This window comes from Lampris incognitus, chromosome 15 (assembly GCF_029633865.1).
Source record: "Lampris incognitus isolate fLamInc1 chromosome 15, fLamInc1.hap2, whole genome shotgun sequence".
NCBI lineage: Eukaryota > Metazoa > Chordata > Actinopteri > Lampriformes > Lampridae > Lampris > Lampris incognitus.
This window is the reverse complement of record NC_079225.1, coordinates 18,359,902-18,385,340: the sequence shown is the minus strand read 5'-3', so window position 1 is coordinate 18,385,340 and position 25,439 is coordinate 18,359,902. Positions and strand designations below refer to the sequence as shown.

At 46.5% G+C, this 25,439-nt stretch overlaps 1 protein-coding gene across 1 annotated transcript in view; it reads left to right on the top strand.

Annotated features, from left to right (window-relative positions):
• The window catches only part of adgb (androglobin), an 89,990-nt gene extending 66,085 nt beyond the window's left edge, over positions 1-23,905 (top strand). Inside the window, exons 22-35 of the mRNA XM_056294151.1 lie at positions 1,000-1,131; positions 1,507-1,660; positions 2,581-2,768; positions 3,165-3,331; positions 4,025-4,197; positions 7,018-7,062; positions 7,252-7,363; positions 8,778-8,783; positions 12,335-12,492; positions 18,737-18,892; positions 19,095-19,170; positions 19,294-19,408; positions 23,381-23,564; positions 23,702-23,905. Of these exons, the coding sequence (XP_056150126.1) occupies positions 1,000-1,131; positions 1,507-1,660; positions 2,581-2,768; positions 3,165-3,331; positions 4,025-4,197; positions 7,018-7,062; positions 7,252-7,363; positions 8,778-8,783; positions 12,335-12,492; positions 18,737-18,892; positions 19,095-19,170; positions 19,294-19,408; positions 23,381-23,564; positions 23,702-23,905 (1,870 nt within the window). The remainder of the gene's footprint in view (positions 1-999; positions 1,132-1,506; positions 1,661-2,580; positions 2,769-3,164; positions 3,332-4,024; positions 4,198-7,017; positions 7,063-7,251; positions 7,364-8,777; positions 8,784-12,334; positions 12,493-18,736; positions 18,893-19,094; positions 19,171-19,293; positions 19,409-23,380; positions 23,565-23,701) is intronic.
• The last annotated feature ends 1,534 nt before the right edge of the window (positions 23,906-25,439 follow it).

Here is a 25,439-nt window from a genome sequence, read left to right as displayed (position 1 = left end):
AACTGCTTAAAATCTTCTGCCCTGAAGATCGATTGTTTTATTTTGATTACTGACGTCTGTGGTGATACTGGCAACTACATTTTGTGTTCGACCACCCAGAATCCCAGCAATCTATTCAAAATGCAACCAACTCCCAGTGCTGTCGCTAGCCGTCACAACTTTGCTTCCTTTACAAACTCATCATTACCTGATTTCTTCTTCAGCATATGGCTGCTGTGAAGACCCAACTGTACCTGTTGAAATTAGCAGCTACAGTTGGGATATTTGTGGATTAGCTATTGTCCTAAATGATGACAGTGAAAGAAGGTATGAAAAGAATCATTTGGGTTTTTTTGCTTTTTAAATCTTCAGGATTCTAGGTCTAAAAAGAAATTGTCATGGGAGGAAAAATAATTTTGCCCATCGAAACAGTTGCTGTAACACCCTGGCTATATGCAACACGAGAACTTGTTAAGAAATCAACGGCGGAGGGTCTGCGGTGGCGTAGCGGTCTAAGCATCGGCTTGGTGTCGGTGCAGTTGCCCACTGGGGACTGGGGTTCGCGCCCCGGTCTCGTCAGATCCGACTATGGCCGGACTCGACGAAGCAGCAATCATTGGCAACGCTGTCTTCGGGAGGGGGGCGGAGTCGGCTTGTGTTCGTCATGTGAATGCGTCTCTGTGTGTGTCGGAAAAACAGTGGTTCGGCTTGGATTCGCCTTGTCACGAAAGTGGGGAGGCGCTTTCCTTCGAGACTGCCGGCCGGAGAGATGCAGTTGGCGAACGCATGCAATACGAGGGTGGGTGTTTGAATTAAAATAGGGATCAATTGGCCGCTAAATTGGGAGAAAAAAGGGAAAAATCAGAAATAAATTTTTTAAAAAAAAGAAAAGAAATCAATGGCGTATCAGTGGTTTTGGTCTTCCAACATGTTAGTCCATTGTTGTGACTGTGATGACCACCTCATCCCCACCTCTTTCTCTTTCTCTCTCTCTCTCCTCCTGTGATTACTTTGCCACAGATATATCCTCAGCCATTCGGAGAGTACTGCAGGACTGTACCCCTGTCAGCAGGATGAGACGACCAGAATCGCTTTCTCTGATTACTCTGTCCCCATCCAGGAAACAGCCAACTCATGGGTGTTGGTCTTCAGGTTCGGCAGGTTGACAAGTCTGATTTCACAGACCGACTTGGAAAACCAAGAAAACATTCCTGTTTCGGCAATTACTTTCAAGAGGCTCTTCAGCACAACGCTTGACCCTTGCATGCTCCAGTAAAGCTGCTCAGTAGCAGCAGAATGTGGCTGTGCTGGGCAGCGCCCTTATGAAACTATGACTCTGTTGCTGAACAAGAGAAAGAATGCTCAGCATTGATTTATGACCCAAACCAAATTTTTGCTTTACACCGGTGATTCAGAATATTGGGATGTTGTGAGGAAACCAAGCCATGGGGGGGAAAAAAGAAATTTCTTTGTGAGTTTTCGTATTCTTTCATGAGACTGATATCTCCCTTTCCTTATCTTCTTTAGAGAGGTGTTCCTGGTCCCTAAGGAGATGCTGGTTGTACCTAAGGTCTACTCCCCAGTCTCCTCTTGTCTGCTCAGCGTCATAGACAATGACACAGGGGAGGAGCAACCCAGGGTGTTCAACAAAGTAGTCCCCCACATTTATCGACCAAACAAGGTTTGTGAGTACTCATGAGTTCTTTTTGCTATGAACTCTCAGTTTCTTGGTGCACTATTGCCCCTTTTCCACTGCATGGTACTGGCTCAACTATTCGACTCTACTCGCTTTACTTTTTGGGATTTCGTTTTCCACTGCAGATAGTATCCCCTCATGGTGAAGCCCCGCTGGTCATTTGTGGGCGTGTTGACTAGTTTTTTTTTAAAGATTTTATTTATATTTAAATAAATATACATATATTTATGTTTATTTATATTTATATTTTATTTATGTTATTTCATTTATTCATTTATAGTGGTATTTTCATGTCAACTTTTAGCATCGGCTCAGCTCACTTGGAACCTCGACGGAGGTGGTACCAAAAAAAGTACCTTGTACCAGGTACTATCCCTAACTTTTGCCCAATGGAAAACCAAAAAAATCGAGTACAGTTGAGTTGAGTCGAGCCGGTACTATGCAGTGGAAAAGGGGCATAAGATTCTGCTTTGTGGTAATTTGTGGCTAATTTGCATATTCCTTCCTGGTTTCTTATTACCGTGATGTGCCATTGCCGATCACCGCTGCCACATTTTAGTGGCACTAGTGTGAAATGTTATCATCTAGGATTGGCTCTTGTACGACCATATCATAAACTAGCTAAGAGCTTGTTAGGGATAAGTGGCCTATGTTGGTCCTGTACCTCAATTCCACATACTAATTCCACACACATGAATTCATCAAGTCTGACTAGAAAGGATGAGGATATTAACATTGACGGTGGTGAGATCAAGCAGAGACCATTCTCAGCATATTAAGCATAAAAAAAAAGACAACAGCGAAATACTTTTTCTCCACCTGTCAGGTGATATATATTTACTGTAAAGATATCTTTACACAGTATGTGATTTTTTTGTTCTTCCTCTCTCTCCACTATACCTCAGCTTGGCTATACCTTTGTGGCAGGGATGCACTTACCTGAAATACCTCTTGTTGGTGCCAAGTGGACCATGCGCCTGATTGGCTCCAGAGAACCCCTCCCAGATTTAGCTCGTGGGACACCACTAAACAAATTCTCAATGAAGGAATTTTGGGATTATTACATTCCTAATGACAAAAACGTCATATGCCGGTGAGAGAGTGGTATATGAAGCATTCAACTGACTGACTTGATTTTTGCTTTAATGGTTATGTTGCAACTGATCAATGGGAAACTCATTAATACCATATTATCAAAATGCAAATAGGCTAGTATTCATTTCACCCAGGCACATGACAGTCTTCCTCCAATGAAGTTCATAGCAGATCAAACTATATGTGATATGCAATAATTTTTAATGTGTCTTTTTTTAAGAAACTTCATTTGCTATCACTTAGTATACTCAGCCATAGCTAGTGAATTATGACTTTGTTCTACACCATGTAATGTTTAATACATTTTCAATGTCAAGCTACTGGGCTATGTTCTAGCATAACACAGTCCTATGGGGCTTTTTAGAGGCAAATGGCAGTTTGTTTATTTCTACAGATATTCTGTGACGGTGACAGCGGACCATGTGGGAACAGTCCAGTTCCAGACATCCAAACCAGACGTACTTATCCGTCTGTCCATTCTGGACCATGAGAAGGAGGTGGCTAGCAGCAATGGGAAGGGCCACGTTCTCATCCCCGTGTTCCAGTTCCAGTCCAATGGAAGTGAGTCAGTTAGCTTTGTGCACAACAGATGAAATCCCCACCAGGCCGCCTTGTCCTACCAATACCTGCTGTTAACAAAACCTCATCAAGACGATTTATCCTCTTCCATCCTCATTCATGTTTGGGTGTTTGACTTTGAGTTTTTGTGCAGACTCTAGAAACAGATTCATTTCTGACTTGTGGACCACACTAGTGTACTTGGGGTCGACCCCCACCCCATCCGCCAGATTGCTTGACTGTTGTGTAACTTGTTATTCGTGAGCTTGGATTATGGTCAAAGGGACTTTAAGGACATAAAGTGGAAGTGTGGACTTTAAAGCCATGGATTAGTAGATGGTACATCCTCACTGATAGATGTTTGAATTTTTAAAAATTGTTTACCCCTCCACCGCTCGATGACAACTTATTTTAGAGCTGAACTTATGATCCTCTAATGACATGAAAATTTTCCTGCCCCCACTCACTCCCCATTAGCTGCAATTAATGGTATTGTATGGGGAGACGCAGGAAATGAGAAGCACTAGAGACAAAGCCCATCTTAACCTGATCTGTCTTCCACCTGCTTTTTAGCTGTGGCATGTATTGTTTCAGTGAGAGGAGACTGAATTTGCTGACCTCATCCATTTTTTTTTTTAACTGGGAATTTTTGCTCAGCCTGATATCTTTCAGTTTCTGTGTATTGTCTTTTTACAGCCCCCTCCTGTGGAGCCCCGATTGCTGAGAAGAAACAGAACCAAGAGAGTTCTTCTACCCAGCAAAAGAAGGTCAGGGCAACAGGCGCTCCCCAGGGAGGAGGAGGGCAGGAGGGCATGGCTGGTCAAACAGACCCATCGACTTACCAGAAACCGCCTCCTACGGAGACTATGGTATCACTGACAACAGACAACCCTGTGCTTAATATCCACTGTCATTCAAACGCTATCCAGTTTTCCTCAAACCCCAACATTTCCTCAAACGCAAGCATTTTTCCATGCCTCTCTATCTCTACTCCTGTCGCTCCCTTCTGCTCAATCACTCCCTGTCTACATATCAATTACTCATTGCCACACACACATGCTGTCCTGCACACACAAACACACACGCACACACAATACGTGCAAGAGGAGAAATGCACAAAGCCAGGGGGGTGGTTTTGTTGTTAGTGTCTGTCTTATCAATGCTTGTCAGGGAGCCAGTGATTTGCACATAATTTATGAGTCCTTACTCTGTCATGAGATTGTCCTTCCTTCTTATCGGCATTTAATCACGGCTGACAATTGTTAAACTATACATGTGCACCATTGCACGCACACAAACAGCCACCGATGGTACAGTGTATACAGGTCTGTAGAATCAGCAAAATCAAATCAAGAAAAGTTAAACAGTTTGTTTACTGTGGTACAATGATGAGGTGAGGGGCGTTCATATATATATATATATATATATATATATATATATATATATATATATATATATATACATACACATACATATATATATACATATATATTCAGATGAGACCTGTCATTTTAATGATGCCATCCTATCACTTTATACCACAAAAACAGACATAGTTGATGTGTTGTTTTCCACAGCTGAGTTAACCTGAAGTGAGATTTAAACTCTCCTGTTTGCAGGTAGACCTTGTGATTACCACATCGGTCACACCGATACCATTTTTCTTAATACATATTTTGAGCTAAGCTGTTCCAAAACAGACACACACACAAATGAAGCAGCAACATAAAAAAGCAGTGCCATCAATAGTAATGAGACAGATTGTGTCAGACCTCCTGGATCAGGGGCGATCTAGGATGAAGAGTTATCGACCAGGATTAGCAGCGCTTAGAGGGTTGAGTCAGCGATCAAGGCACTGTTTTGCTCTGCAGGAGCACACAGCAGACATGCTGGTGCACAATACGTCAATGACAGACAGTGTGTTGGGAATCGGAGATGTGCATATGCACACACACACGCACACACACACACACACACACACACACACACACACACACACACACACACTCACACATATACACTTCGTTATTTTTTTAGAGCATGTGTAGTCAAAATCTTGATTTCCACAGCTTTTACATTGTATTTCTGCAATAACCTAAGGCAATAAACACACAGTGTTAGAAATGTGCTGTTAATGTTGCATTACTTTATCTTTACAATTCCAACTCAAAAATCAATAGGTCTCAAAGACGCCTTTTAAATCTGTCATGTCTTGATGTCCAGACCTGGAGACAAATAACATTTCAAACCAGAGTTCTGCAAAATCCCTCCCTCACCCAAAAAAAGTGCTGGACGGGTTGAAGGAGAAGAAAACTGGGAGCCGGTAGAGCTGAGTACCAGGGGCAAGTCACCAAGTGCAGAATGTGACTTTTCAATACTCTGGTGGTGTTATCATCAGCAAGGACAGCCAACTCACATTTTCAGTGAGCGGCATGAATATCACACAGCTTGAAAATGTTGTGTAGTGCATATGCAGTAGTTGATATTTACGTAGCAGTGACCGTGTGCAGTTACGGTGGTTAGATTTAGGGTTAAAGTTAGGTTGTCGTGAGTGAGACTGCTGCCAGACTGACCCGGTGAGCAGAAGAAAGACCTTAATTGGGACATGTTGGTTGCATGCTGTGTGTGCCATGTCTCACAAAGTTGAATTTCTCTAGACGTAGGCAGACAGGGGAGGGAGTTGCAAGACTGATGGTTAAGTCAGCCAATCATGGCTTTTCAACACAAACACACCCACAAGGACAGTCAGACTGAGTTCACTGACAAGTTGAGGCTGGCTGGAAATAATGATTCAAACATTTATTGACTCTTTTTGTGAGAAAAAAAATCACATATTGACTTTTGAGATGGTAGGGATGCCGTGGCAATGAATTGAAGACAACTCATGTGCTCTTCAAAGATGTGCAGTGTTGTTATAGGAATATCAAACCAACAAATCCTTTTATTTTTGGCAATGACACTGTTACACAATGTTGTAAATAAACATCTGATAGTCCAATATTCCTCTCTACGGACAATATCCTTTTGCAAGGAATTGCACTGTCACTCCCTCCAGCTGTTTGAATATCCCTCTGAAATTTTGATGAAACCATTTTTCTTTTCTTTTTTTATTTGTTTTTTTTTTTGCCCTCCCTGCTTTTTCTCCCTAATTGTATCTGGCCAATTACCCCACTCTCCGAGCTGTCCTGGTTGCTGCTCCACCCCCTCTGCCGATCTGGGGAGGGCTGCAGACTACCACATGCCTCCTGTGATCCATGTGGAGTCGCCAGCCACTTCTTTTCACCTGACAGTGAGGAGTTTCACAAGGGAGATGTAGCACATGAGAGGATCATGCTATTCCCCCCAGTTCCCCCTCCCCCCTGAACAGGTGCCCCGACCAACCAGGAGGCGCTAGTGCAGTGCCTTCTGGCCAGGACACACACCCATATCCTGCTTCCCACCCACAGACACAGCCAATTGTGTCTGTAGGGACACCCGGCCAAGCCGGAGGTAACACGTAGATTCGAACTAGCGATCCCTGTGTTTATAGGCAATGGAATAGACCACCCCGCTACCTGGATGCCCCACCATTTTGCTTTTTGATTGATGTGGGAGTAAGCACCCCTGCTATAGTGTTTGCTAACTAGCCCCCCCCCCTCTACTTCTATCAGTGTGCACTTCCTCTTTAAGACCTCTGTGTATCTCTGCAGATCACCACCACCAACATAGTCTATAACTATACTATATTTGTGAAAGTGAAATGAGCTCTGCATTGTCCCTGGTTGTTTTGTGTTTATACCTGTTCCTCTCTGCTTGTACAGAGTGCATATTCTTTCTCTCATTATGTGTGCATTTGTGTACCACTCTTATTGTTTGTATCTGTTATTTGTAATGTTTCCATCCTGTGCCGTGAGTGCTAATATTGATGTTGTGTTGTTTCCCAGGGTCATAAATACATTGTGCAGACAGAGGTGCTGTGTAACAGTTGGGCTCTGGATGACTCTCAGCTGGCGTTTGCCTGTACACTCAGAGACTTGGAGAAGAATGAAACAAAAGGTATACGTTCTCCACCTCACACAGTAGGTCAGACGGGGTCGCCATAGGGAAAGCCAGTCAGTATAGACAGTTCTTTGGTGAAGACAGGAATCACTTTGAATTCCTATGTGTTTTAATGCCCTATTGACAGACAGACAGAATATATATTTTACTACACTAAAACATGAGAGCTGGGCCGGATGGTGTGGTGTGGCGGTCTGTTCCGCTGCTAACCAACACGGATATCGCGTGTTCGAATCCACAACTTATCTTCGTGTAACCATGTGGTTAAATTATAAGCCTTAGATATATTATATTGCACTATTAGATAAGAGTTTGGCCTATGTTTGTTATTTTGTTTACCTTTTGAATATGAATATATTATATTGTTGATATTGTTCTGCAAAACAGTTGTTTACCAATGTGAAATGCATTTACTTTTAGTGTTGAAAACTTACCATTGTTGTGATTGGTTGGCTGTGGAGAGAATAACTTACCTTGAATGTGATTGGTTGAGAGGGCAGCGGGGAACGTCAGCGCGAGCAGACTAAACTGGCAGAGAAAGGCTGTCAGTCGTCCCTTGTGTGAAAAAAACGGAGCAGTTTGATGTCGAGTTGTTATATGCTATTTTGCGGGGAGAGAAATGTAATTGAAGTTTAGTGAACAGTGATGTGTGCGGGTGTCTGACCGAGACCCATCCCGGGAACTGTTTGTGTGGACTGGGGAGACAAACTGACTACTCGTCAGTCCCATATGTGGACCCAGCGACGTTACGGAGCGAGCTAGCCAGTTGGTGTTCGTTGTTAGCACAGCAAGACGCGCGAATGGACTGGATGCGGTAAGGGGCTTGCCCCACAGTGAGTCGGGCCGTCTTCTAGTTTAGCGAAGTAACGTTATCAGTTACAGTGTAGTGGTGTGTTCATGCGACCATCGAGGAACGCAGAAAGAGTCGTCTGTTGCCGTGTTGTGCTGCCGAGGCGAGCGCACGGTTCGACTGTGAGATGGTGCTAACGGCTAACTAGCCAGTTAGCTAGGATGGCTGCCGGCCTGGCGTTCGCTGCTGCGCTGCGGTGGGAAGCACGAGACGAAGAGGCGCATTCATTCTTTGTGAGTACAAGCTGGAAGTGCGGGCTCCCAAGGGGAGCGAAGAGGGCTGTTTAGGGTCCCAACGTACCCGATAAAGAAACAGGCCTGCAACTGGGGGTTGACTTTCTTTTATTTTTATTGCCGGCTTAGTTATAGGGTTGTTGAGCTGTATGCTAATGTGTTGGTCTGATTCATTTGTGTGTGTATGAATACTGATGCTTGTTAGCCATTGAGGCTTATTACTTTCATTCATTCTAATAATTACTACTCATAATACATTTGTATATATAATTCTATGTACCTGTGTGAGTGTGGATTATTCATGTTTGTTTATTCCTGTGGTGTCTAGGCTATGGTAAGTGATATGTTGAGTTAGCCTTAAACGGGCCGCCCACCATATTTTTACAACCTTAAAGGGCTAATACACCATATTTTAGAACCTTAAAGGGCTAGTCCACCGTTTTAATATAAGTTACTCGGTGACACATTGAGGTGTCTAGACCATGTTAGATTGCCTTAAAGGGGTCATATGCCATATTTAATGCCTTAAAGGGGTAGTCAGCCTTTTTAGTTGGAGTTACCAGATGACACTGTAAGACCTTTAGAGCCTTTAGAACATACTTTAAACACATAAGAAGCGAAGTTAGCATACTTCAGTAGTTTATTGGATACCGAGTTGTATAGAGAACTCAGGAGCGTTGTCCTTGACAGTTAAAAGGGATAGATAGCGCTACATTCGGCTTGGTCGGGTGTCCCTACAGACACAATTGGCTGTGTCTGTGGGTGGGAAGCTGGATGTGGGTGTGTGTCCTGTTCGCTGCACTAGCGCCTCCTCTGGTCAGTCGGGGCGCTTTTTCGGGGGGGAGGGGGAGCTGGGAGGAATAGCGTGATCCTCCCACACGCTACGTCCCCCTGGTGAAACTCCTCACTGTCAGGTGAAAAGAAGCGGCTGGTGACTCCACATGTTCATCATGTGGAACACTGTAACGGTATGAATTTTCTGTTCTTCATTACTGCAGCCCTTCCCAGATTGGCAGTGGGGGTGGAGCAACGACCGGGATGGCTCGGAATAGTGGGGTAATTTGCCAAGTACAAATGGGGAGAAAAGGGGGAGGGTCCAAAAAATAAAAATAAGAAGAGAGCTAAAAATTTTTAATCCGAACGCCCAAATTAAGTAGAGTATGAGCAGTGATTGTTTTCCTGTTAAGGATCGTTCAGATATCTTCAGGTATCCTCAAAACAGCTCTCACAATCATTTCATTTTTAATACTGCGTTTTAAAAGTTGAATCTGAGTTCTAATTGGTTTTTCTAATGGGTGCCCGATATTTGATTATGCAAAGATTATTCTTTCTGCACCATGTGAAATGTGCAATATATTCAGCAGGTGGTGTCAGGGGCCGTGGTTGGCGCTGTTTGTTCTCCTTTTCCGTTGGCCAGGGGCCTGTAATCACAAGCCTAATGAATACAGCTGCTTTTGCAGATCACACAGTGTGATTTCTTATGCCCAGTGGTCATTGGCTGAGGCAATATCCTCCTCTGCTGCCGCCGCCGCCCTCCATTTTGCTGCCTTTTATCATGCTGCACAAATTGGATCGATTGAAAAATCAGGGCTTTGAAATTGGCGCAAGCTCCTTAAAAATTCTGAGGGGGTCGAATTAATTTTCTGCATGTTAATGGATGTTGATGTGAAAGAGGGGCTGCATAGATGAGCATTAGCATGATTGCCTAAAGAGAAAGACAAGCCCACTGTCATTAAAATTCCTCCTGTCCTGCACGGTGACTGCTGACAATAGTCCATCTATTTTCCCATTCAGTTTTCATGGCAAGAAATCAGAGGATCTGCTCCCTGTTGTGTGTGTGTGTGTGTGTGTGTGTGTGTGTGTGTGTGTGTGTGTGTGTGTGTGTGTGTGTGTGTGTGTGTGTGTGTGTGTGTGTGTGTGTCTTTGTGCCCAGTAAGCCACTCCCCATTATTTACATACCAAATATGTGCTCAGACTAAGAAAATAGCCATGTATGAGTTAAACAGTAATGGAATATCGCTTGAATATGCCATCTATAGTGTGTTTGTATGTGTTTGTGCACAGTGGTATGCCGTTGTGCTTTTTTTTTACCTGTGTGTGTGTGTGTGTGTGTGTGTGTGTGCGCACGCGCGCGTGTGAATGTTGGTCCATGTGTGTATATATTTATGTCCACACTCTTGCTGTTCTGCTTCTCCAATAAGCTGGTGGAAGTGGGTCAGTGAAGTCAAATGAAGTTGGCTCTTGCCCCCCGGTGCCCAGGGAAATATCTCAGCAGGAAAGTGAATTAATTTTGCCCAGTTTAACTCGGTCTCAGTGGTGAGGCTGTGCCCTTGATCATGCTCCCTACATGCTACATGGATACTCACGCTTTACATGCCACACCAGGCTTTGATGCCTCCTTGCCAAGCTGTCCTCTTTGCCAAGCCATGGAAGGCCTTTCTTTTCTGCACCCACATGTTTGCATTTTCAGACTGAATGCAACGATACATAGAGGTGTTCCAGTCTAATGTCAGCAGTCCATACGGCTGCAATGTTCTTATTATCCTGGAGCGTATTTATTTATCTTACATTTTTACCCTCTTTACCATTTTTAATTCATTTTACCAGTATATATCTAGCTATCCATATACATTGCATCAGCTGAGAATGTGAAAGTAAAATCAGTTCTGGAACAAGAGACGTAACACGGGAAGGGTAACAACACAGGACGACAGATAAAATTGGTGCATTGGATTCCAGTATGACTTGTAATAAGAATAGCTCATGAGGATGCAGCATGATTTTAAAGCCCTTTAGGCAGAATGACAGGGTGTCAGTTAAATGATGGATTATCATGCTTCTCTATGTGAGAGTGAGCTGATGCATTAGAGCTGTGGCTCGCCTTTACAGTGGGAACAAAGGGCAACAGCGCCATCTAGCACACATACAACGTACATTGCCTGCATGGGCACAGTGTGGTGATTGATGTACTTTGTGGTCAGTAGAGCGTGAACGACTGATTTATGAATTGGTATTTCATTTTGAATTTGAAAAACAATTTTATCTTTAAGTGGCAAAGGCAATTGGTTTGCTTCACATGTTGTAATAAGGCTTGTGGACAACACTGTCACCTCAAACCAATTATACTCTCCAATTCTGAATGTTTTAATTGCTGTGGCATGATTAAAGTGTAATTTTGATGTATGACTAGTGGAGTTTTGCAAATGGTGTTGGGAACATTGTCATGGGTTTGGACTAAAAGAGGCCTCGACTATAAAAGTAGACATAGAAAATCTCAGTAATTGTTTAGACAAATGCAAACATACATGTAGGATCAGGCTTGATTACTATTGTTATTTTGCTCATTGTTGCTAATGGTTTAGCAGAATACACTAAATTTTGGTGGAAACGTATTTATTTTAATCATAATATTGTGTAATGGCAGCATTAGTAAAAGTGTTGAATTTTTTTGTATACAAAAAAAATGCAAATTTACAAAGAAATGTGCAAATTTACTTGACATAATTTAAATTTTTTATCAAATGTTTACCATAGCCCTATAGCCTCAGCTATTTTTCTCAGAGCTAATGTTTATGGATAAACGAAAGAGTTTTAAGTGTCCAAAGTTCTAATCGTGAAGGCCCTATCTGTTGAAATGCTTTGTTGAAAACTGAATATTAATCAAACTATAGCAGTTTGTGAACTCATATCTTGGAGAATATTCGAATGCAATGGAATATCCACATTTTTTTTTTTAAAAAGAGAACATGTCAGTCACTAACATCATGCATATAGTTTGTATATCAATTAAAAACATGCAGTTGCTACCATTTAATGATTGCACCCACAACATAATCACTTAGGATGGATCACATTTAACCGATGAACTCTGCTTATTGAAAGCAGGTGGAGACAGAGTGGAACCAGGCCACTCGTCCAGTGCTGAGATCACAAGCAGTAATGGGTTCAAGCCTGGCACAAGCAAATCCAACTCCAAGGGCAAAGGTGACAAGGACAAGGAGAGGCCAGCTGCCAGCTTCAAGCCTGACTCCCGGCCGGAGACGGTAGTACCACCCCCGAAAAACGGGGCTTTTTTTTTTTTACCCCACCGTTCAATCTTGAAAAGTGTTTTTAAATTTATCATGGTAAATATTCAAGATTCAAGATTATTTATTTGTTACATTTCATTATAAAAGTATAAGAGAGTGAAATTACTGAGTTTCAGCTCGTCAACACTGCAACAACAATAACAATAAAATAACAACAAAACAGAACAAAGAAGCAGTAATAATAATAAATAGCGTGTGAAGTAAGGTGCTGTTTGTGTGTGTGTGTGTGTGTGTGTGTAGGCCCAGCCTTAATAAATTTGGATACGTGTGTGTAGTTATTTGCATATTTGTGTGTGTGATTGTGTATTCCAAGTGTGTAAGCTGATGATCCACTGAAGATCTGCACTACAAACCAAGATCACTGGCTGTGGTTAGGATCCTACATCTCATTGTATATTCCCTGCAGAGCTCACACACAGCAGTATTAACCTCAGATACTCACAGAGAGACAGGGCTGATATATATAGGGGGGTGGGGGGGGGTGATTAGCCACAGGGCACGTACTGGTCCACTGTTGGTAGAATCTCACTGACCATGTATCATGAGAAGGTCAGTTTACACGTTTACATTGTTCATGTTCTATTATCGCTACTCCGTAGTGCTATATTTACATATTGCCCTCTGACCTCGCCTCTGGCGACGCTAGGCTCTGAAATTCACCGCTCATGCGACAGCATCCCCTAAGTGATGTGGTGACATGCGTCACCACATCACTCGTCAGTTCGACTAGAGCCTCCTTCAAGGGAAGACGTGTCGCGCTGAGCTCTGTTGCGGGTTTTTTCTTCATTGCTAGCTAGCTTAGCTATTTTCTCTATTTTGACAATAGTGCAGTTTTCTCCGTCACTATGGCTGGTGTTAACGTCGACGTCGATGTTCTTTTCGCCGAGTTTTACAGTGGTTGCCACAGGAAGAAGGATGCTGGTGATTTCCATCCTTTTTGCAGCGACCATCCTAGAATGACTCATGTTCGGGAGACTGCAGCTAGCCTAGAGGCGCCACCATGCATGGTGTGCGCTTCATGGCCACTCAGTCGACGGACGAGCTGGGTTTCACACGCCTTTCCACTCAGGTTGGTGTCGGTGTGTTCGAGATCCCTCCCCGGCCGGGCTTGTTGGTTTCTGCTGTGCTCCCTGGGAGCCAGGACCACATGTGCCCGCCGGCGGTTCCGCAGGCTGCTACTCAAGATGGCGAATCTTGCTCCTACCAAGTCCCTGAGGAAGGGTCCGAGGAGGAGGCAAAGTTCGACGACTTTTTCCCTTTTTTCCTAGAGAGGGCCTTGGCTTCGACGGGGACCACAAGGGTTGCCCCAGTCCATGCCTCGGTGACGCCCGGAATGGATCAGGCGTTCTCTGCCTCGGTGGAGGTGTGCAAGACCATAAGCACATTCCGCCCTTCCCCCCCATCACGGAGTCCATCAAAGCCACATGGCCGGAACCAGAGAAGGTGCACTCCACTGTTAAAGTGAACACCAAGAGCCACCAGACGGTTGCCAGCTGGTCTCCTGCTTCTATGCCACCCCCCACTGTGGAGAAATTTCTTTTTCCCCGGCTCTACCTTGGTAAGCTACGCGAACCGGAGAGCAAGGAGGCGGCGATGAAGATCAAACAGTGAGAGCCAGGGGGATGACGACACCGATGCCTCACGCCTGGACGAGGCTTGGAGGGCTTCTCAGATCATCGGCACGTTCCTCCGTGATGCCGCGGTGAACCTGGGTGCAGCTCTGTCCTCCTCAGTCCTGCTGAGGCGCGAGTTCTGGATGAAGGACTGTCGCTTGGAGGACGGGGTTGTTAAGATGATCCGCAAGCTCCCCATCAACACGGACGGCCTTTTCGGTGTGGATGAGCCAGCACTGGAAAAGATCCGTCACGACCTGACCAACGCGGAGCTGCTGGCTAAGACCTTCAAAGAGAAGGGTCCCGCGCAGCCTCCGACACGCGCTCAATGCTCTCCGAAGCCCCAGCCGCAGGGGGGGCGAGGTTGAGCCTCGAAGCGCCGCAAGAACTATGACAAGAGCCAGTCGGCTGGCCCTGCGCCAGCCCCTGGGGCTCACAGTCAGTCCCACCATGCTGGCGGAGGCGACACGGGTGGTCCTCAGCCTGACGTGAAGCGGAAGTACGAGCACCAGACCAGGGGTGCCAGCTCGGGAGATCCGCGCCGCCGCTGATGGTGCACGACAGACCCCCACACCCCCTGTTCGAACATTGCAGGTATTGATGTTATGGCCACTGGTGGCAAGGTTTTACCATGCAATGAGGGGAACATGTTGATGAATAAAGATTTCAGTTCTGCATTTTATCCTTTGTGTTCCTCGTCTGTAGATTATTCTACGGTGGGTGGTCTGTCATATCAGAGGCCTGCAGATCCAGGGTTGGGGTTCCCCTCGGACCCAGATCGGAGGAGGTGATTCTATTCCCGGATGCATCCCTGGGAGGTTGGGCTGCGATCTGTGGCCACGGCACAATCGGAGGAGTATGACCCGTGAGTCACAATGCGCACATCAACACGCTGGAGCTGGAGGCAGTGCTGTTGGTGGTGCGTCATTTCGCTCCTCTCCTACGACATCGACACATTCTGGTCAGGTCGGACAGTACCACTACAGTGGCGTATATCAACAGGCAGGGCGGGACGCGGTCGGCTGCGTGCCGTGCGTTAAACTACGACCTGTGGAGTTGGGTGCATCAGAACGTGCAGTCCATTCGGGCAGTTCATGTGCCTGGCAGCCAGAACGAGGCAGCGGACATCATGTCGCACGGCGGGCCCAGCTGGGACAACTGGTCCCTCAATCCTCTTATCGTGGAGATGATCTGGGCGAGGTTCGGAGTGGCGCAGATGGACTTGTTTGCGTCCAAGAGGAACGCCAAATGAGCAGGATGGTATTCGCTCTGCCCGAGCGACAACCCGCCTATGGAAGTGAATGCGCAGGGCATCGAGCCGTGGCCACGCGAGCTGCTCTATGCTTTTCCCCCTCTGTGTCTGATACCGGCAGTGGTGGAACAGATCAGATGCACGGGCACGTCGGTGATCCTGGTGGCTCCCAACAACCCAGGCGCGCCGTGGTTTCCGAACATGGTTTCCATGGTGCGCGCGCCACAGTTCCTCCTCCCGATGTGGCTGGACGCTCTGACGCAGGCAGACGGGATTATCCAACAGGAGCCCCCTCTAGCGGGTTCCAACTGGTGGCCTGGCTTCTGAGAGGGCCAGGCTGAGAGAGGAGGGCTTTGATGAGGCCACGGTGGCCACTATACAAGCCGCGCGCGCTCCGAGCACATCGGCGCAATGCGACTCCAAGTGGAGAGTTTTTGCTAGGTGGTGCGTGGGAGAGGGCGTGGAACCTCTGTCTGCATCCTTGGCCCACGTTGCGGGGTTCTTGGAATACAAGAGATCGGCTGACAATTTAGCCTACGAATCGATCAAGGGGTACTTGGCAGCGATCTCAGCCTTTATGCCTAGGCTGGGTGGCGACACTGTCTTCTCTCACCCCCGTATGGTGGCGTTCCTCAAGGGGGTGAGGAACAGGCAGGGTGTTCGGAACGACCGCACGGCCACTTGGGATTTATCCCTGGTTCTGTCGGTGTTGTGTTCTGCGCCATTCGAGCCTTTGGAATCGGCTGACGTTAAGTGGCTGTCGGCCAAGGTGGCGCTCCTGCTGGCCCTGGTGTCTTTGGGTAGGGTCAGCGAACTGTGCGCGCTCTCCACGGAGGGCATTGAATTTGCCGCGGACAGTTCAAAGGTGATAGTCTACCTGAATCTGTCGTTTCGTCCGAAACATGTCACCGCGCGTTACCAGCGGGTGCCATTGGTGTTGTCGGCCTTTTATCCCTCTCCCTCTTCGGAGGAGGAGAGGAGGCTCCATCTCCTCTGCCCGGTTCGTGCGCTACGGGTTTACCTGGAGCGCACTGGTCCTCTCAGAAAGACTAAACAGGTCCTTGTCTACTACGGGGCGACGGGCAGGAAAGGAGAGGCGCTGAGAGGCTAGCCAGAGGCTTTCTCATTGGATTTGCTCCGGGATCTCCCAAGCCTATGTGGGGGCTGGTAGAGGAGTACCCAGGTTTAAAGCGCACTCCACGAGGGGCACAGCCGCTTCGGTGGCTCTCTATGCTGGTGTGGCGATGGAGTCTATTATGTCAACGGCAATGTGGTCTTCGCCACATTCGTTCATTAATCATTACTTAACTGACCAGTCTGCTATGACAGTGACCGGTGCTGTGCTTTGCACAGCGAGGTGCACTGATGCGTAATGCGCTCCGGCCATACGCAAGTGTCTCCCGTCGGGAGCGCGGACGTTTGTACATAGTTCATTTAAAATAAAATGAAAAAAAAAAGAATATTATATATAGGCTATAGCCTATGTGTATATGTATATGGAAAGTTGGAACGGTTACGTTCCCTTTTCTCTTTTTTCCCGCCCCCTTATGCGAGCCTCCCCTCTACGATATACTAGCCGGCCAAAGGGGGGATTTGAGTACTGGGTGTGAGGTGTTGTTCCCCTTATTGTCCTCAGCGCGGGTGGCAGGCGAGGGCCATTAGTCCGCCGCTACTCCGTAGTTGGGGTAATATGTAAATATAGCACTACGGAGTAGCGATAATAGAACTCCTGGTTCTGTAGAGAACCTAGGTTCTATGAGCTACGGAGTAGTGCTATATTTTCCTGCTCGCCTGCTGAGGTCCCTTGAAGGAGGCTTTGGTGGGTCGAACTGACGAGTGATGTGGTGACGCATGTCAAGTGCAGTTGTGGGCGGGGCTTAGGGGATGCTGTCACATGAGCGGTGAATTTCAGAGCCTAGCGTCGCCAGAGGCGAGGTCAGAGGGCAATATGTAAATATAGCACTACTCTGTAGCTCATAGAACCTAGGTTCTCTACAGAACCAGGAGTTTTATCCTCATTGTTAACTTTTACATATCTGGTTGTCTCAGCTGACAATAGACATTAAAAAAGAAAAAGTCGAGCATCTGGATGGTGTGGTGGTCTATTCCATTGCCTACCAACACGGGGATTGCTGGTTCGAATGCCCGTGTTACCTCCAGCTTGGTCGGGCGTCCCTAAAGACACAATTGGCCGTGTCTGCAGGTGGAAAGCCGGATGTGGGTATGTGTCCTGGTCGCTGCACTAGCGCCTCCTATGGTCAGTCGGGGGTGCCTGTTCGGGGGGGGGGGGGGGACTGGGAGGAATAGTGTGGTCCTCCTATGCGCTACGTCCCCCTGGTGAAACTCCTCACTGTCAGGTGAAAAGAAGCAGCTTGCTGGCGACTCCACATGTATCGGAGGGGGCATGTGGTAGTCTGCAGCCCTCCCTGGATCTGGAGAGGGGGTGGAGCAGCGACCGGGACAGCTCGAAAGAGTTGGGTAATTGGCCCGATACAATTAGGGAGAAAAAGGGAGAAAAAAAATCCAGAAAAAGAAAAAGTCTAGAAATGTCCATGAGGTACCCTGATGGACTATGTGTATCTATATTATGACACTTGCCTTCATCAGTCAGTATAATTTTGCAGTTTATGGCTCTCAGAATAATAGTTTTGATTAAGTCATCACATCAGCAGCTGCATGATAAATACCAGATCCATGTATAATTGCATTTTCATTCTCTTCTACTCTGCATGTCAAATGCTAAAAACAATGAAATCTGAAAGGCAGATTGTCAGAATTGTGGCCCCCTCCAATAAATTTCCATTTTGAATTTTTTTTTTCCTGTGTTGGCATTGTGTGATGGGTGGGGGGGGTAATGATCTGTGAATAGATGAAGTAAAACTGATCCATTATTTACAATGATGGGTAGACAGCTGAACGGGATGTCAGTTCTGTCTGTGTGCCTGGCTCTGCAGCAAACACCCGGAGCTCCTCATTGAGAGAAACACACTCATATGATGTTGTGGTGCTGTGACCTTCATCTCAGAGTCACAGTGAGGAAGCTTTGTGTGCGTCTGTGCAGGCATACCCAAATACATGTCTTCTTTATAAAGTCTGTAGACTCCTTTGTCTGTGCTCAAATGTATGTTTATGCATATCTGTGTGTTCGTTTGTGTGTGTGTGTGTGTGTGTGTGTGTGTGTGTGTGTGTGTGTGTGTGTGCGCGCGCGCGCGCATGTGCCATCGTAGACACATACTGTGATGGTAACATAATGAGTGCGATCACACTGCATCAGATTTCCTCTGTGCTCTTTCTGCATGGGCTGATGTATAACGGAGCATGTATGTCTGCTTAGAGCATGGACCGGACGAAGGCTCACTGGACGCTGCGTGTGGTCAGTGAGCCGAGTGAGGCAGACAGCATCGAGGTGAGGAAGGACACGGAGAGAGCCGACAAGATCAAGGCCATGAAACAGGCCTGGGAGACAGCTGAGCCTGGCCGCTCTGTCAAGGTAAATATATACATACGTAGCAAAATTTAGTTGTGTATTGCTAGATTGGTTTCAGTGTTCTCTATACTGTGGTTGAAACTTAATTGCAGCCATATTTTGTAACTTTACTATTCTTTTTACTATATTTGGCTTGTTGCCATAAATACTAGTCGCTGATAGGTGAACATATAAACAGTGTCGGTGTGCTATGCTGTGTTTTTAGGCCTTGCGGTCTCGTCTGAAGTTTCTCAACCGAGTCCAAGGTGGAGTGAGTGATGACAACGAGAGCCAAGAGCCTGGTAGCTTAGAAGCAAACATGCACAGAAACTCTTACAAATATGTGCTCAGAAGTAGTTTGCAGTGTGTACAGCTTATCAGAGTCAGTCTATTCATGCTCTCTTCTCTGATTGGTTCTCTTACAGGTCCTCCCTCCCTTTCTCCTGTCTTCTCTCCCAATTCATCTGAGCAAGAGAAAATGCTCGTCCAACCTGAATCCTTACATCCACACATCCCCACAGACTATAGGCCTTTCATCAGGTTCTCTCTCTCTCTCTCTCTCTCTCTCGATCCCTTCTGCTCCCTCTCCCATGGTTTCTCTCATTCTCTTGTTGTTGTTTTCTTCTTTTGTTTTTTTTTTATTTTTGAGATGGAGAAAAAGTTTTTGTGCTGTTAGACAAGCCCTTACCTCAGCCATCAAAAGAGAGAGGGCAAACAACAGATATGTTGTAAATCCAATGGGACAGACTTTTCTTCTTCTTTCTATTTGTCCAGCACTGTTTCATTTTTCTCCACCTGTGTCCTGTGGGAAATGGGTAGTGTGCTGGCTGCAGCTTAATCCCATTGTTGTATCACTCTGGCTCTGTTAGCCTCGACAGCTAGTGTTAATCCTGAGCTGTAGGGTCTGATTGAACAGGGGAAGGTTGGGAGAGAGAGGGAGCACATGAGGTGATGGCGTGCCTTGCATGCCTTCGCATGGTGCGTGACTCTGTTCATCCATGTGTGTGCTTGCGGTGTACAGTATACAAGCAAGCTTGAATCCCTCTCAATCTCTCTTCGTTAGTGGATTGGGCCATGCCATACCTGAGGGATGTTGTTGACCTCCTACAAACATGACCTCAGACCCCCATCAGTGTCATGAACAGCAGCGTTGCATGACTACACACTCGCCCTGGCTCAGTGGGGCAGCACAAGGACTCTACAGCAGTGGTACTACAGATACACACATAAAGGCAGGGCTGAGAAGAGAAAATCTGAACCAAAAAAAAAAAGGTAATGGCGCACAGACATTACCCACAGTTTATGGATTTGTCATGCGGAGCTTTTAGATCATCAGCCACCAGATGTGCATTTTAGTATGGTTGCCGTGACGTCAGCTACTCTGGCTTTAATGTGTACAGCCGCATCAACGTTCACATATTTGGTTTGTATGTCAGTAACTAGTAAAAAATAAAACAAGTCGGGGGCATCCGGGTGGCGTGGCAGTCTATTCCATTGCCTACCAACATGGGGATCGCTGGTTCGAATCCCCGTGTTACCTCCGGCTTGGTCAGGTGTCCCTACAAAAACAATTGGCCGTGTCCGCAGGTGGGAAGCTGGATGTGGGTATGTGTCCTGGTTACTGCACTAGCGCCTCCTCTGGTCGGTCGGGGCACCTATTCGGAGGGGGGGGGGCTGCGGGGAATAGTGTGATCCTCCCGTGTGCTACGTCCCCCTGGTGAAACTCTTCACTGTAGGGTGAAAAGAAGCGGCTGGCGACGCCACGTATCGTTAGAGGCATGTGGTAGTCTGCAGCCCTCTCCGGATCGGCAGAGGGGGTGGAGCAGCGCACCGGGACGGCTCGGAAGAGTGGGGTAATTGGCTGGGTACAATTGGGGAGAAGGGGGGGTAAAATAAATAAATAAATAAAACAAGTCAAAAACTCTCTAAAGTGTAGAGAGAGACCAGTGGCTCTGCTAGTGCATTAGCTGTACCCACAAAGTACCCGCAGTACCTCTACATAGGCAGTACCTCTACACAGCGTGTTTATAAAGTAATAAAGGGGCCCTGTTGTAGTTGGTGCAACAATTTGGTCATTTTTGTGCAGGGTTACTGTTTGTTAAGCCGTTGACGAGACCAAGCTAGAGGGCCACATATGTTTAAGACTGTGAATGCAATGTAAAATGTTACCAATATGTGGCAGTGTAAAGGTGACTGATCTCATCCAAAAGTGGCATTGAACTCCTGCACAGTGACCATTAAGCAGATGAGGTGACTGTGCTGGACAGTGGCTGACATTCCCTAAATTACAGCAAATGAATGAAAGTCTAGTCCTCGGTTTCCAGCGTTAATGTCACAAGCACCTAGTATGTGGCCTGGCTTGTCATTGAGTGAAATCAGAGACTACTCTTGCAGCATTAGTCCTTCACAACCCCCCGCCCCCCCCCAGTGTCTTCCTCTCCTCTCGCTCCTCCCCACTCCTCTCCTCAGTCTGTCCATCTCCATGATAAATGAGATGATATTTGGGTCTGTTAATTAGAGAGCTATTTCAGAACCCCGATGAGCTTGCCGCTCCACCAGGATCTGCCCCTCTCTCACACCCCTCCATCCTGTCTCAGTGTGTGTGTGCGTGTGCATGTGTGTGTGTGTGCGTGTGTCCAACTGCTAATGGCTGTTGACATCGTGCCCTGCGATTCAGGCCGGGAGAGAGGTCCTGAGGAGTAGTCTATTAGGAGAGTCTGATTAGTCTGGAACACACACACCTCATTCTCTTTCACACACACCTCTTTCTCTCTCTCTCTCTCTCTCTCTCTCTCTCTCTCTCTCTCTCTCTCTCTCTCTCTCTCTCTCTCTCTCTCTCTCTCTCTGTTACTCTACACAAGACTTGACAGGCTACCTCACAGGGTCCTCACTTTATGCATATACATGACAGCTAACACACACACACACATATATATACACACAGACAGACACACAATGCCTGGTGAGAGGTCATTTTGGGTGATGTTCATTAACCAACTGAACTCCATCTGCACCTCCACTGCCCTCCCCTCTTCATCAAGGTCAGCTTATAGGAAATAGGCAGCCACATTTAGCCCTGTCCAATCTCTTGTTAAATACTTACCTCACTGTATACCTCCGGGAGGACCAAACTCATATAGCCATCTCTCTCTCTCTCTCCCACATACACCCACCCACCCCCACACATCCACCCACCCTCTCTCTCTCTCTCTCTCTCTCTCTCTCTCTCTCTCTCTCTCTCTCTCTCTCTCTCTCTCTCTCTCTCTCTCTCTCTCTCTCTCTCTCTCTCTCTCTCTCTCTCTCTCTCTCACACACATACCAATAGAAGTCTGGATATGAAGTTGGTTCTTAATAAGATGTACAGAGACATGTGTCACTTGGCCAAAACAGATTAGCATTTCAGACATCTATTTATGTATATATGTCCTGAGTTATGAGATAAGACATAGTGTGTGTGCACACGCATGAGTGTATTCATACACACACACACACACACACACACACACACACACACACACACACACACACACACACGTATGTGTGACTTCATTCATAGTCTATTAAGCTCTACACAGGAATAGGAAGATGAAATTTATTGGATTATCATTTTATTCCATCAAATTTTTTTCTCCCGATCTCTCTTTGTTTTATCTGCCACAAGTTTATCTCTATTTTTCCTCCCTTTGTCAACACCTTGGTTGTTGTCCCGTCTCCATGATGACCTGTGAAGCAAATACCATTTTAGCCACTGAACTTTGCAATTTTCCCACTTCATTCTCCTGAGTGTGGCTTTATTTGCTGAGAAAAGATTTGCTTTGACATTTGTTTGATAGAGAAAGAAACCTGTGGAATATCTTGGTTCAGGTGCACCAGTCCTGTTGTTACCTGACATGCTGCATACTCATGACAGTATATTCCTCATAATACACTCATAAACACTGGGCATACATGTATTATGAGTAAAAGTCTAATTGAGGGCGGTACAGTGGAACAGTGGTTAGCGTGGTCATCTCACAGCAATAAGGTCCTGGGTTCGAGCCCCAGGGTAGTCCAACCTTGGGTCCACTGTGTGGAGTTTGCATGTTCTCCCTGTGTCTGCGTGGGTTTCCTCCGGGTGCTCCAGTTTCCTCCCACAGTCCAAAGACATGTAGGTCAGGTGAATCGGCCGTACTAAATTGTCCCTAGGTGTGTGTGTGTGTGTGTGTGGGGGGGCCTGTGATGGCCTGGCGGCCTGTCCAGGGTGTCTCCCCGCCTGCCGCCCAATGACTGCTGGGATAGGCTCCAGCATCCTCGCAACCCTGAGAGCAGGATAAGCAGTTTGGATAATGAAAGGGTGGATGGGTCTAGTTGATGGTTGAAGGCACTAACCTCAAGTTTTCGCATTACAGGATCTCAATTTATGTTCAATTCAAATTTCGGTTAGCGAAAACAACTTTGCATTAGCCAGTTCTAAAATGCATACAAGTCAGTCATAGCTGGACACTGAAATATATCTAATGTATGTATGTGCAGGCGTCAGAGGGATAGTCCAGTTCTGATGAACCCAGAGATAAAGGAGCATCAGTTGAGGAAGCGCTCGGAGCAAATCCAGAGCTACCAGCTGCTTCGAGAGATGGTGCTGGAGCACCGCAAGCAGGAGGCGCTCAGTAGAAGTGAGCTGAAGAGACACCAGCTGGAGATGTATGACAACATGCAGGTCAGCCTCAAGACAAAAGGGTTTGAGACAGAAACGCCCCAAGTGCACAACTAGCCTCGGTAGAAAGAGAGTCATTCATATTGTTTTCCTTTTCTTGCTCACTGGTTTGTCTCTCTCTGCCTGCCCCCCCCCCCCAGGTGGCCTTGCGTGAGAAGCGTAAGAAATTTGTAGATGCTCTAATGATGTGCCATAGCCGTCAAATGATGCCTGTCAAAGGGAAACAAGAGGAGGAACAAGTTCTGGAGAGTGTCCAGCAGGCAGACCTCGAGAAAACCGCTGCCACTGCTGCTACTGCCCAGCCATCCACCAAGCCAAGCAAGGCCAACGGCAAAAAGAAGTGATGGCCATTGGCTCAAACTTCCACTTCAAGTTTTCAGAAGCTGTCCTCTCTCTCTCTCTCAGCACATCTGACCAACCAGTCTGTGAAGTATCTTGGTTTATTCACAAGAAGGTTAGCAAGTATTTGATCAAACAAAAGGTTTTTCCAGTGCAGCTTTATAAGAATGCTTGTGCTGTTTCCAGCTCTGTCTCAATGAAGACGGAGATCTCAGCTTCTCAGTTTGGCCAGTAAAATGCATATTTCTTCAATAAATGTTTGTTTTTCTTTCTGAACTTCACATCTTCTACATGACTCTTCATACATCCCACATCTTTTTCTCCCCAATTGTATCTGGCCAATTACCCCACTCTTCCGAGGGGTCCCGGTTACTGCTCCACTCCCTGTACCGATCCGGGGAGGAAGGGCTGCAGACTACCACATGCCTCCTCCGATACATGTGGAGTCGCCAGCTGCTTCTTTTCACCCGACAGAGAGGAGTTTCACCAGGGTGACATAGTGCGTCCCCCTAGCGATGCCCCCAGACATCCCACATCTTTATTACTAACTGCATCATGGCACCGTGGCTTTTCTTTGCCTTAAATCTTTTCTCCCTTTTGCAGCCACCTGGCTGCAAAAGGGGGTCTATTCCGTTGCCTACCAACATGGGGATTGCCAGATCACATCCCCGTGTTACCTCCGGCTTGGTCGGGTGTCCCTACAGACACAATTGGCTGTGTCTGCAGGTGGGAAGCCGGATGTGGTTATGTGTCCTGGTCGCTGCACTAGCGCTTCCTCTGGTCGGTTGGGGCACCTGTTCGGGGCTAGGGGGAATAGCATGATCCTCCCACCCTCTACGTTCCCCTGGTGAAACTCCTCACTGTAAGGTGAAAAGATGTGTCTGGCGACTCCACATGTATTGGAGGGGGCATGTTGTAGTCTGCAGCCCTCCCCGGATCGGCAGAGGTGCTGGAGCAGCAACCGGGATGGCTCGGAAGAGTGGGGTAATTGGCCGAGTGCAATGGGGGGGGGGATATTTTCCCCTTTGTCCAGACTTTAATGTATAACTTACATAGTATCAGTGAGATGTATGTCAGTCAAAGCTGCAGGTGTTCATGTGTGGTGGTCAGCAAGCTGAAGCACTCTTTATAGTTCTTGTTCTTTAGTAAGTGGACGTATTAAAACATGACAGGATGGTTTGTAATGACAGAGCAGTGATAAGTGGATAAACACGTGGAAACTCTTCCTCCATTATTCTGTCTTACCTTCAATGTATTGTTTTGGCTTTTATATGCACATTGTGCTCGATTATATGCCAGTCTTTTTTTTATTTTCTTCAAGGTCATTAGAATGACTAATTTAAGACTTAATACAACTTCCGCAGGTTGACCAGTTAATAGTGATTGATCGGTTAATTGATGTATTCATCCCAACGTTGGAAACCAGTCCAGAATTAGAAGCAGGTGGTTGAAAACATCATCTGCAGATGAGTGCTGATGAGATGTCTTTGGAAGAAAGTGACCACATCATTAAAGAGGTGGTTAGGTCCCCGGTGTTGG